At 36.7% G+C, this 14,105-nt stretch overlaps 1 protein-coding gene across 8 annotated transcripts in view; it reads left to right on the plus strand.

Moving 5' to 3' along the window:
• The first annotated feature begins 6,105 nt into the window (after nt 1–6,105).
• LOC144976745 (uncharacterized) overlaps nt 6,106–14,105 on the plus strand; it is a 74,687-nt gene continuing 66,687 nt past the window's right edge. For all 8 annotated transcript variants that reach the window (XM_078921131.1, XM_078921132.1, XM_078921138.1 and 5 more), the window contains exons 1-3: nt 6,106–6,219; nt 11,044–11,129; nt 12,311–12,492. In XM_078921131.1, coding sequence (XP_078777257.1) covers nt 12,327–12,492 — 166 coding nt within the window. In that variant the 5' untranslated portion in view covers nt 6,106–6,219; nt 11,044–11,129; nt 12,311–12,326. The remainder of the gene's footprint in view (nt 6,220–11,043; nt 11,130–12,310; nt 12,493–14,105) is intronic.

Consider the following 14,105-nt stretch of genomic DNA (forward strand, 5'->3'; position numbering starts at 1 on the left):
AACTTGAAATGTTATTTTCCATAGCGGACAGGACATAAGAAGAAGTTTAGCATTAATTATATAATTAAATTGAGCTTTATATAGCGCAGTATCCATTTATGTTACTCAATAGCGCTTTCAAGGGTTCCTGGTCACAGCAATTTTAACGTAAGATCGCTCGATCGGCTGTCAGGCGAATCTCGAATTTCGGACAAAGGACAACGTTGAAACGGCCAGCTACTCATTTCACCTGATACGTGGAGAAATGAGTAAAGCCTTTCCAAGGACTCAACTATGCTTGGTATATGATGTCAGCAAATGTTCGATCCCTTGGCCATTTGTTACTGGATGTGATCGCCCATTGCCCTATCATGCCTTTACGTTGTTAAAACTTGCGATAATAGCGGGTGCTTCTGATTATTATTGAAAAGCGTGACAATCTCGGGTAACTTCAGAACGAATAATTGGCCAGGTACGACGACCTCTCTCTCCTCATCTCTTTCTCTGCTCTTCTTCTCTCTTTAATTCTGACTCTTCTTCATTTCTCAAGCTCTTTCTTCGAGGCTCAGTTTCAAAAATGATTTCACAAAGATAATTTTTTTTTCGGATTTAAAACAGCAGATAACTTGTAAACAGAAGACAACATGTTGATGCGAAAGGGTTCTTTTTCGACAATGTAAGAACTTGCGTTTTCACGATAGTCCCTTCTTTGCGTTATTTCCGAAGTCGAATTATCAAGTTGTCTTACAAAACTGTTCACCATCCACGCTATGATTGACAGATTGCAATATAACTTAGTAAGCATGTAGCTTAATAAATATTCTTTTAGATGATATAAAATTCTTGACTCTTACTTATAGTTAAACAATAGTAATTTAGCGTTAAACAACATGTTATTTTTGCATTGTGTATAATATAATCTTTTCACTATAGATAGTATGCGCTTGGCTAAGAAGCTCATAACATTGCCTTCCGGAAGTATAACGGACAAACACACAAAACTGCGTGTATCCATGAACATTTATAGTCGGGTTAATACAGTTCAGTGAGCATTGCTCATAAACGCGGATGGCAAAAAACAATAACAAAGACCTGAGTGACGTCATCTGCATACTATCTATACCACTTTGCCAGTTTTACTGTTACTGACATGATCAGAAAATGTCGAATGTGCCCGAAAACTGTGCTTTATAAATTTTTAAATTTATTTTAATGTTGTTGTTTAAATTGGTTTTTTTTTTTTTTTGTTTTTTTTTTAATGTGTTCACGTGGAACTTCTGAGTCGTAATAAACTCGGTATCTCATACCCGTAAGTACTTTTCTTTGTATCTTCTATCCACGTGTTGTTGTTTAAATTGTTTTTGTTTTTTTTATGTGTCAGGGAAGGGGGTGGGGGTAGGGTTAAGGACATGATGCTTCTGTTCATGTGGAACCTCTGAGTCGTTATAAACTCGGTATCTAATACCCGTAAGTACTTTTTTTATGTGCCTTCTGTCCCCGTATAATATTATCTGTCTTCCCTTTCCATGTTGGGTCTCGAAGCAAAGACCGTACCACTGAGCCACGCTGTCCCCAATAGATAGGACGCTAAGCTATCGTAAAGTTTTATTTTCACCAGAATTAACAGACCAATCACCCTGTTGGGTGGACAAGAGCTACCAGGCCCATGGAGCCGAAGTTTATCCCGGTTTCTATAGCGTAAAACGGACAATAGCAATTACTTGATACCCTTTGGATAGGGCGATAGTCCATCGCAGAGTACTTCCGCCAGATCTTACACTGCTGGATGGACAAGGGGTTAGAACCCCAAAAAATCTCGACTTTACCCGGCAACGACTTCGGTCCCTTTGCAGCTTTGCATGGAAAGCGAGTGTTCTACCAACTGAGCTATCTGGAACCATGCACATTACCAGCTTAACAATTAGCACTATATATATATGTGTGTGTGTGTGTGTGTGTGTGTGTGTGTGTGTGGCTATGTTTTTTAGCGGTAAGAATCTCGCCTTCGGATCGGAAGGTCCAGGGTTCGAGGCTCGTTCTGAGCGACGCATAGTTGATTCATTGGAAAAGGCTCTTTACTCACATTCTCTCATCATACTCGGGTGTAAAATGAGTACCTTGCCGTTAACAGCAATGTCTCTGTCCGAAAAATATGTAATATCACCTAAAAGGCGTCATGTCTCGTCCTACATGATATGTGTTGCTGTTGGCTAGGTACCGCTTGTATAGCGTTTTTAGCACGTTTTTATTGCCCTATATAAATGTTCTATTTTTGGGTTGTTTTTTTTTTTTTCAAAACCGATTGACAAGGTCTCCATCGTGGCGATATAACGAGATTTCACTGATTACCTTGGTTCGCCTCACAGTCACAGAATAATGCCTCACTTCTCGAGCACTTTAACTTTATATCATTTTAATTTTAGAAACTGATTTAAGATTTACAAATAGACAATGCAATTCCTGTTAACCACCCCAAAAAGGAAATGTGTCGTTACGGTATATTCTAAGCGAAGACTGAAGTTTTCCAGGCGTTAGCCGCACGTCAGTGCTGTAACCGGGCAAGGACGAAGTGACGTGCTACACGGCGAGCACGACGGCGAGCAGGCGCTTGGCAGATGAGCTGGAATCTAAAATCATCCACAAGATATTAGCCTAACGGTTTAAATAGAGAAAATGTGGAAAGAATGCACTTCGTGTAGGATTATAATTTCAATTAATACAAATATTGGCTCCGGGGGGACACACAACAATAGGAAAATAGAATGGAAATTTCAATTTAATCAATGAAGACAGATAATGTCGACGTTTCGGGTTTCCCCCTGGAAAGGAAATACTCTCAAACCAAAGCAAAATAGTTTCCTTTACAACAATGTTAAATCCGTCATCAGATAATGTTGACGTTTCGGGTTTCCTCTTGTAAAGGAAATACTCTCAATTCAACGCAAACGTTTCCAATACAACAATGTTAAATCCGTCATCAGACTTGCGACTTTGTGCACTTCTCACGTCGGGGTGTGCCCATTTTTGTTGCTTTTTTTCTCTCTTTCTATTGGGCACATGTGGATACCACTGTGTTTTCACAAATACATAATATTTAAAAAAAAACAACAAAAAAAAAAACTAGCATATGATCTTCCTTAGTAAGAGGCTTCTACCCAGTGGCGGTTCTAGCCTATTTACAGTGGTTGGGCAAAGATGATCCGGTCATATATATATATATATATATATTATTTATTTATTTATTTTTTTTTTTTTAATTATAATTTTTTTTTCACCTTTAAAAAAATATTTCAACCACAAATAATCACATTCACAATGAAATGACAATACCAGTAGATTTTAATTATTCCAAACGTAATCAAAAAATAATCACGAAAGAGAATACAACTAAAAACTAAAGCGACGAGACATAATGCGACAACACCTTGACAATAGAAGTCCATTTCGTTCACTCGAAAAATTAAAGAGATGCTTTAATCCCTCAACGGCGAGATTAATATTTCTGTTACATTACTGGTTTTCAGTAGTATGTAGTAACCTTAAAGTTTTCATCGAGAAGCAACAACAGCAATATGACTCGAGTTTCATTCAGAGCTGAAATTGCATCATTTTTACTGCTGTCTTGGTGGTTAGAATGATTGTGCCGGTGGTGGTAGTGGTTGGAATAGTGGTAGCGGTGGTGGTGGTGGTGGAGGAGGAGGAGGAAGACGAGGCGGTGAGGGAGGATGTAATTATGATAGTGGTTTTGGTGGTGCTGTTGGTTAGAATGATAGTTGTGGAGACGATTGTTGTACTTGTTGTTAATATTGTTGTGTTTTTGTTGTTGTTGTTGTTGTTGTTAATGATGATGATGATGATGATGATGATGATGATGATGATGATGATGATGACAACCACGATGTCGTCGACAATGATGGTTACCACCATACGATATTACAAAGTTTATTTAATCTTAGGCTTTCGCCAATAATTCACACAATACAATTAAGACAAAAGAATGTTATCAATCTCTCCTCATGCATTCGTTATACTATCACAATAACGACCGTGTTATCTTTACTCCTTCCCAATGCTATCTATACAAGAGTGCTATGCTCCTTCCCCAACCAACCCCTAGCTTCCCGCCTCTTCGTCGCGAACTATCTTATGTATGTATTAGCTTCAGGACGGGCAAGTACGGAATCTGCCCACCCTTCCTTTAAACGTCTTTATTTCCTCTATAACTTAGAATTCAACTCTCTCCTTACTCAGAAGAGTATTTCTCGTATACTAATTCAATTGTTGAGAAAACCAAAATGGTGGTTGTATTAATATTTATTTAGTCGTGACTTTTGAATAAAATGTTTTGTTTTATTAGAGGAAATACAATAGAAAATTACATTGTTTTCCAAAATTATTTAGTCTGGCAATAAAAATACAGCGGTAATTACTTTAATAATAATCAAAAAAAGAACTAACAAATTAATTTGTTAAAAAACAAAAACAAAAAAAAAACAACAAAAAACAAATAAGAAAACAATTTAAATAAATGAGTTTTGAGAAGTACTTAAAGAAAACGAGAAAAAAAAAAAAAAATAATTTAAATGGATAAACAAATATATAAAAACAACACAAATTAATACTAAATTGATATAATATTAGTAAGTTAATAAATTTAATTCAATACTGGAACCTTCCCAAAGTCATTACATCAATGGTACCAGCACAGGTAAGGCAATAAATAAGAAAAAGTTCGTTTGCCAAAAGCTCTATTCAGTGTTCACTGGTTAGGAAGGTGGGCTCATTTGAATTAGCCCGACCTAGTACTAGAGAGGCCAGACAGCAAAAATCGGAGTTAGTTCACCGTCAGGCGACGTGACGATGAGATGACGATGTGGGCGGAGTGGAGTGGTGTGGGAGGGGAGGGGGGGGGGGGGTTGATAAAAAGAACAGGAGCGTATCCTGGTTTATGCATTACGGGGTGCATGGTCATTCGCAATCTATCAAAAATACACACAAATTGATTTCAGTACGAAGTATCAAGTTTAAGTAGTAACTTTTGAAATTATCTAATTTAGATTAGATTATTTCGGACCTGGTAATACAGCTTATAACTTGAAAAAAACAGGCTGGTATTTGCCCACCCTGCCCATTATTACCAGCCGTCCCTGCTTCTACCGGAGAGAGAGAGAGAGAGAGAGAGAGAGAGAGAGAGAGAGAGAGAGAGAGAGAGAGAGAGAGAGAGAGAGGGGGGGGGGGGGGGGAGGGGAGGAGGAAGGAGGACGAAAGAGGGTCATTACTTGACCACATTCGCCTTTTCTTTGTAGGGTTGACGGAGACCTCCGTCAAATATCAACTCTCTTCAGATAGCCAGATAAATTTGATATTGATGCTAACTTGTATTAATCCGGTTCGTGGTAAATAATGCAACGCCTTTAGATGCAACTGATCAACACGATCATTCCATTGAAAATGAGTTTGATCTTATTTTGGATAAGGAACTGTAATGTAATATTGGATGAAAACAATAATATCCAGTAACTGATACTCATCCCTAATTAATATCTTCAGCTCGTCATATTTCTTTGTCAGAAATTAATTATAATTTGCCTTTATCCACCTCACAACATATTAGATTTTAAAAGATTAAATCCTAAGAAATAATGTACACACATAAAATATAAAGGAGAGAAATAAAAAACGAAAAGGATCAGAGGGGTAGAGGGCGGGAGGAAAGGAAAAAGAAAAACCCATCCAAATGATGGCATTTGATTTTCCAAATTGGCAATCCTAATCGCCGGCAAGACGAAAGTAAAATTAGACCACTCATCCGGGGTTTGCAATTTCCAAAATTTTTCATTGGTTACCACAGAGAGGGGATCATCAAAATTTACACAGCACGCTCTCTTGTTACAAAATGTCTCATTGGTCAATATTAGTTCAGCAGTAATAATTGATATCTTTAGAAATTACATTGTCACTAATATACAACTGTAAATTCAAAAATTGTTTGAAATCTTTTTTAAAACCTAAAGCTTAAGATTAGAATTACAAAAAACTGAGTATTTAAACGAGAAAATAAAAATTGAAGCCTTGCTTTTGTTGCTATTAATAGAACGTCGAATCAGATTGCTTCTTGCTTTCAAAGCTTTGGATAGTTTATCATCGGAAAATGAAAGATGTCGAGTGGTAACTCTCTTTTCTAGTCAAAATTTTATTCTGGCTTTGTTTGGATTTACCGTTTATTTACATATTATCAAGGTAAGAATTAATCTGTTTTCAATGGCATATTTTTGTTTTTAGTCAGTATGTAACCAACGTACTGCATTAACGCTGTTCCATTTATGTGGCGAGCAATCTTCACCTCACGCAGAATACAAAATAAAAAGAATGAAATTTTGCCGTCGCTTTGTATCAGAAAACAAACACGAAATGGCGTTCAAGTGCAATCTTGCCCTCCAAATCATCATTTCAGTATATATTATATTTTCCAATCCGAACCTCTCGTATTTGTTTTGGTATTGTTCTCTCTGTACAAACCAAGTTTTCATTTGATCTTTGGTGCCGGATTGCATTGTTTACCTTTTTTTTGCCCCACAACTCCCTACCCTGCTCTCTCAGACTCAGACTCTTGACTCGGATCAGATTCAGTTTCTATGAATAACACGCGGCCATACCACGGTCTAGTCTAGATGGTGGCTATGACACGAAGCTTTTGATGTTGCTCTTAGTATTTTTTATTCTTCTTTTTCCCCTGGGCGGTTCTATAGATTTAGATAGCTCAGTGGTAGACACTGACTGCCTCACTTCATTCACTCCCCCCCAAAAAAAAAAAAAAAAAAAAAATAGGGACAGGTGCCGGTATCCTCCGCCTCCATTGCCATCCGCGCATCATCCCATCATCACGCTGGGTGTCCAGCTGTAACTAGCCCAGTCTAAGTCTACTTGCTAAGCCTAAATTAAGAATAACTTGCAATTTCTGCTGTCGTTTAGTTTACTTAGACTTAACAATATATCTAACATATATGAAACCAGAATAAACGTCGGCAAAATTGGCCTCAAGCCAGATTAGACCCAAAATTCTGAAAGAAGATAGAGTGGCAGTAGACCTTCAATTTCTTAGCATCAACAATCCATGGTCCTTTTTCATCTATAACAGCAAGCTAGTAAACAAATTAAAAAAAGAAAAGACTGCCATTTGTGGTTCACGTCCCATTTGATATTTGTCGGATTTGAAACCAATTAAAAATTTATCAACTGTCTCCGATCTTATAAATGATGAGATGTGATCTTGAGCAATAAATTGTCAGAAGACTGCTGCAAATACAATGTTTTTTTCGTTTTTTTTTTCAAATAGATAAGTCAAAAGGCATCATATGTATCATAAGCATTTTATTTTTAACTGATCATAAGAATTGCAATAGTGAATTTAAAAGCAAATCGTTTTATCCATATTTCTCAACTAAAAACATTAAGAAAATAATAATAATAGTCACAAATGATAGCTTCTATGTTGCAGATAAATTACGTCAATTCTATAAATGTCACTCTAATGCTTACATTGGACACCAATAACCCGGCCCAGGTGGACGGATTTTTCATGTTGGCTTGTTGTCACGAATATTCCCAACTTAAGAACTGCGAACACAAGAGTGCTGCAACATAAGAACTGCGACCACAAATGAGAAAAATTCATTTCATCCATTTGTAAAAAACAATAATGTCATTATTTGTCATTGTGAAAATGAATTTATCTCATGTGATGGATATGTTGTGACATCGAAAAGAAATACAGTCACATCTCCATAATCTGAACATCTCCGTTTCCAACACTTTGACCGGATTACAGAGACATCTTGATAGTGGTATCTGTACTAAAGTGGCATATAAGTAGTTTTGATCTCAGACCTTGGTAATCTAATCCTATCTTTGTTATTGTAGGAATCAATTGTAGTCAGTTTTTTTTATAGGGTTTTATTTTTTTACACCTCAGTTCACATCTCTCAATACTACCACAACCACCACACCATCACCATCCGTATAACAAATGACCCTCGTCGCTCCTACCACCACTACTGCAACCACCACCACCACATCATTCCTACTCCTACCACCCATGATATAACTACTGCCACTACATTACCACGTCATTAAAACCACCACTGCCTCATCAATTCTGCCACCACTACTACAACCTCCTCCATCACCACACTATTATTCCGACAACCACTACTACAATCACAATGATCCCCACTACTAAAACTAGCACATCATCATCCCTACAACCAGTTGAAATCTATTCTGTCAAAGTCAAATGAGAACTTTATTTTAATTAGGAAATTAGATTATCCATACTAAATTTGTTCATACATGCACACACATACACACGCACACACACATCAATAAAGTGCACCCAGTTCTTTAGCCTAGATTAGTTTCCACTTTTCATTTTACTGTACTTACTAATGATAGATCATCACAAACACTTTGACCTCTCTCTCTCTCTCTCTCTCTCTCTCTCTCTCTCTCTCTCTCTCTCTCTCTCTCTCTCTCTCTCTCTCTCTCTCTCTCTCTCTTCCTCTCTTCAAACGCATACTCCTGCATAAATTGAGTGAATGTAGGGGAAGAGATGATTATTCTTTCGTCAGCTCTGCTCTTCTCTATTAGTTCGTCAACGGCTTCCTACTGCAATTCTAATCTAAGGAAGATGACAAAATTAGAAAGAGGAAGAGGGAGAGAGAAAGGATAAATATGGGGAGCAAGAGGTGTTGAAATTGAAGAAAACCAAACCTATGAATGAGATTTCAGATCTTGACAAAAAAAATAAAAAAAATAGCAGAAACGGCAGAGTATTTGAATACCATGAACTATTTTGTTCGATGACATGCATTGATACCTTCAGATAAATTGAAGAAAAGTGAATTTGAGGACCTTACATTTCTTTGGAAGCAGCAGTCAAGGAGTTGAGTTGCATCTGTTTGGTGGAGAAACTGTCGAAGGAATTTAATCTTTGTTTTAATCCTATATAATTTATAATAAGTCACTGCGGAATCTCCTTGAATTCCACATTGGAATTGCTGTAGGAACCCTGTACATTTAAAACCTCTGGGACCCAAAAGTTTTCAATACTAATTTAAATGTTTTGTTGTTTTTTTCCTAGGGCTTCTTGCCCCTTAATAGAAGCCTACTTCTTGCTCCATCGTCTTAAGGATATTGTAGACAATAAACAGTGTTTTTCCCTAAATTCAAACATGTGCAACAATCTTCTAGTGACCAAAAGATTCACAGACTTTAAAAGATTCAACTTGCCTTTTTTTTTGTCCCAAGACCATCACTGGTCTTTTGTCACTTTTGACATACGGCACCAGCCTGTCAAGGCTAACGGTGATAAATATGGGAATATCACAAATATCAATGCATGCCCATGCATCTGAACAGCAGTGTCAAAATATGACGCAAGACATGATGATGCAATGATTCTCAAAATTGCTCCGGAGTATGTATTCGGAGTCATTGGAGTACTCATTGCGTGTTTATATTATTTATTTTAAAAATTATTTCTGTACATGATGGGTTTGATATATCATTCTGAAAAGTTAAAGGTATCTCTCTCTTTTTTTCCCTTCAATAATTAAATTGGATCTTAAATACCAAAGTTTTGTCTTGGTTAAACGTTTCTTATGGCAATTAACATCCTTAGATTACAGTTAAACAAAAAAAAATGAATTGGGGTCCCGATAGCTCAGTTGGTAGAGCACTCGCTTCACAATCAAAGAGACCGAGATCGACCCCGGTTGCAGATTTTTTTCTGACCTTCCTTTTCACCCAGCAGTCATTGGGTAGCTGGGTCTGTTAGATCTGATGGAAAGTACTGTGAGTCCTGTCCAAAGGGTAGCATATTGCTGTTGTCTGTTTCACGCTATAGAAACTGGGATAAACTCCGGCTCCATGGGCCTCGTGCTCTGGGAGACTTCTAAAAAATGAATTGTGAAAAATTAATTCTTACTTTTTAGTTTTAGGGCTCCTTTTGTGACACCCTCTCAGAAAAGTAAATGAGTGAACGGGTGTGCCCTGAATATGCAAACTCCGAGTGTTTTTAAAAAAATCATTTAAAAAAACCTGAAGGCTCATAAAACCAAACTAGTGGTTCCTTAGCTTTAATAGCACACACCATTTTCAGAAACTACAATATAAACAAATATGGTTTTGAACATACAACATGCACTTAAGCTTGAAAATTGCCAGATGCTTGAGTGTCCATAGTTAATTATAGTCCATTCCACAACCCGTGCGAATGCCGGGTGCTAAGTGTCCATAGTTAACTATAGTCCATTCCATAATCCATTTGAATGCTAGATGCTGAGAGTCCATAGTTAACTATATATATAAAATGTTCACTGCAGTGGCAGAGCTTTCTGTTGTTTCATTGTTTAAGTGTGATTTCTAGTTCATTATTCTTTTTATCTGGCTGGAGTTCATCCCTGTTTCTAAAACGCGAAATGAACAATAGCAATTGATTGCTATCTTTTGGCTAGATTTTCGAGAAAAAAAAACTTTCTGTCAAACCTATTGGACCCAGCTATTTAAAAGTTAAAAAAACAAAGTGGGACAGAAGAAATTCTGATTCTACACTGATTCCAGCCTGGTCCAAGTGCTCACCAATCAAGTTTTGGAACTTCTGTTGCTCATCCCCTAATCTGAAATCTTAATTATGAGATGTTATGCATATGCCGTCCTATTTTAATTCTCACACATTTAGTTATGTATTTGTAAATGTGTTGATGTTCATACCATGAACCAAACTAAGTATTGTTTACCTCACATGAATTGCCTTTTATTTGGGCAATAAAGATTATTATTATAACAATGGGTTGTTTATTTGCATTTTAAACTGATAGGAATTTCTCTCTAATCAGTTTACTGCTCAGGTTTATTTCAGAAACATTCATTTATTATATTGATATGTAACTCAGATGGATTTGACATTAAAACTTCAGTACACAATACTCATACTATTCTTGATTTATGTTTACAAGTCCCTCTTGACTTTTTGTGTACAATTTTTTTTTTTTTTTAAATTTTCAGTACCATGTGTACAAGTGAACAGCTTTTGTTTCTCGAGACTTCAATGATGATAAAACATACAAGTTGATACAGGCCACTCTTTGATTGTAAGTATTTAATCAGAATGCCATATGATTATCATTTAAATTTTTACTGTGGTCTTTAGTAGGTTTTTTTTTTGTTGTTGTAAAATGGAACAGACTGCATTATTTTGTCAAAAATATGTTAATCAGATAAAGTTTGCTGACGTATGAGATTATTAAGTCGAGCAAAAATTGGGAAAGGGATACATACCATCATTAATCTATATTGGAATTGTTTGGTTCTGGATCTTGGATTTTGACACATTTAAGAAATGAGGAGTGATTCATTTTGAGGGGTTGGGCAGGTTTGAGGAGTAAGGTGACATCATGCCATTTTTACCCCTCTATTGAGTTTGGGGTGTAAATTGATTTTTAAAACTAGCTATTTTGAATTCTGTTTTTTTCAAATGGCAAATAATATTGTGATGAAAATGCTCTCTGTTGTCATGAGAAAATATATATGATATATGTCTGCACTAGAGAACAGTAAATTTTAAAAAGAAATTTTATGCATCATCAGTACTGGACTAAGCAGGAACAGGCGTGATCCCTCTCTTCCCCTCTATGGTGACAGTGGTGGATGCGGAAAACACACAAGTCTTTTGCGAAGTTGTTTTACAAAACAATTTTCATTTTAATTCTCTCTTCTTTACCTTTTGAATCATTATGATGTTATTCCTCATTGAAATCAATCTGGGATAGATCGTGTAGCATCCTTAGGTTAAAAGGTCTCAATAACTCAGCTTTACACGCAAAGGGTATGAGATGGATTCCGGGTGCAGTTAAGATATTTTCTATCTTCTCTCTTTCCCCCCCCCCCCCCCCTTCCCCACGTCCACTCAGTTGTGATTGAGTAGCTGGGTCTATTAGATCTGGTGGATAGTACTTTGTAATGGACTAGTGTCCTATCCAATGGATAGCGAGCGATTGCTATTGCCCATTTCCAGCTATAGAAACCGGTATATAGTTCAGCTCCATGGACCTAATGAATGGCTCTGAAGGTCTACTTAGGTTTTTAAAGAAAAGATTCAAGAACTTTTCTACTCTTATTGGTTCACAGATAAATGACTCAAGAGCAGTGTACTACTGGCTCATCCTCTTTGAGAAATTTCAAACCTCAGGGATCAGAGGTCAAGTAAGAACATTTATTGGCTACAAGTATTGAAAGATTTTTAATTTTCCTTCTATGTCTTTTCTACCATCAGATTTAAAGCCAGTAAGATGGCTGAGGAGCCTATGCTTGGACTCTTTGATGGGGACACCAACTTTCTGGATGAGCTGGCCGGCCCTTCTACAGACATAAGTGGTGGCTCTGCAGGGATGGTTGGTGGTGGCACTGGTGGCCCCCAGGGGGTGCCCGGTATGACACATCAATCAATGTCTCAGGGTGAGTTAGTGCTTTGTTGACAAGAATATTAACGTGCCAAATTAGTATATGACTTTGTTTTTAAAAAAGAATATCTGTCGCTAAATCGGAAGATATTCATATCCATCAGTTTCTTTACCACTTGTTTGTTTTTTTTGGGTGGGATAAAGTATAATTTTCTCAGGTTCAAATTTGTGCTCGGAGCACAAAGAAGTGAAAGACTCCAATATACTACCTCGTAGCCGTTTTTTTATTTTTACTTAACAATTAGTCAGTGCTCTTAAATTTAGGCTTTTGGCAGAATTCCAGCTTCTCAGACATTTTAGCCATTAAAAAATGTATGTTTTTTTTTGGTTGGTTTTTTGGTTTTTTTGTTGTTATTTTTTATTCAGCATAATTTCAAGTTTTTTGTAATATTTCATGAATGGGGGGTCCTTCTGACGGGAAAATCAACGTGATCATGTTGTATGTCATAATTTGACACCTGTATTCATTTGCATGAAATCTGTAGACACTGCTAGTTTAATGACGTCAACCCAGTGGCTGGCGCCAAGTGATAAAAATGATACAAAATGAGTAACTATCTTGTATGGTTGACAGGGTAGGGGAAAGAGATTGGGCAAGATGATGTTTTAGTGATTTTTGTTTATTTATAAATATAGAATCCTTAGAACATTTCTAATTAAAATGAGAGAGACGTACATACTATGTCTTCTATCCCCTTATATCTGTTTTCTAATATGCTTTCTGTCTTTGTCTTGGAATGAGATTACTTGGTTTTGTCCTGGTCCTGACCAGATGCCCTGGCTGAGAGGGAAACAGTCGAATGTATAGTTAGTTTTGGGAGATGATAGTTTTTTTTCATTGTAGATCATCTCTCTGTTATGCACTGTATTATGCTTTCTTTATATTATATATGATTTGTAAAACATTTGAGTGTGTTCCTCTTAACAGGGACCTGTGCTTGTGTCTGGATGAGACTTTTACTTTTAGTGATCTCAAACTAAGTACTTTGATAGAGTGCTTTTGGAATCTACACCTGTTTCTTATTTGAACCAATTCCCCTTTGTTTTCCCTTTTCTTGGATGCTTTAATGTAATTCTAGAACTTTTAACTATCCCATATTCTTCCTTTTTACTGGCGCTGATATGACATTAATGTGTTGCAAGCGCCGTAAAACCCTTAAAAACAAACAAAAAAAACATAACATTCTGATTCTGGTAGAGTAGTCTCTTCTCTCTCTCTCTCTCTCTCTCTCTCTCTCTCTCTCTCTCTCTCTCTCTCTCTCTCTCTCTCTCTCTTCTCTCTCTCTCTCTCTTTCTCTCTCTCTCTCTCTTTCTTTCTTTTCTTTCTGTCTGTCCTTCCCTCCTTCCTCCTGGACTCAATTTGTGTTGGTGTGTCGTAAAATTGGTTGCGTAAACTTATATTGTAACTACTCAATAGTTATTAGATTTTCAATGAGAGAATGATAGGGTCCATAGCAACTGAGTGACGTTATTGGTTTCCATTTTTTATTTTAAAATACTTCACTGAAATCTGCTCGCTTGTCATGAATAATTTCCTTGATAAATTTCTGTTTGAACAGCCTTAATCCTGTTGTACCAGCTGTTAGATTACTCTTAAATGGCAACAGT

The sequence above is a fragment of the Berghia stephanieae genome, chromosome 7, assembly GCF_034508935.2.
Source record: "Berghia stephanieae isolate SIO BIC M18660-M18661 chromosome 7, UCSD_Bste_1.3, whole genome shotgun sequence".
Lineage (NCBI taxonomy): Eukaryota > Metazoa > Mollusca > Gastropoda > Nudibranchia > Aeolidiidae > Berghia > Berghia stephanieae.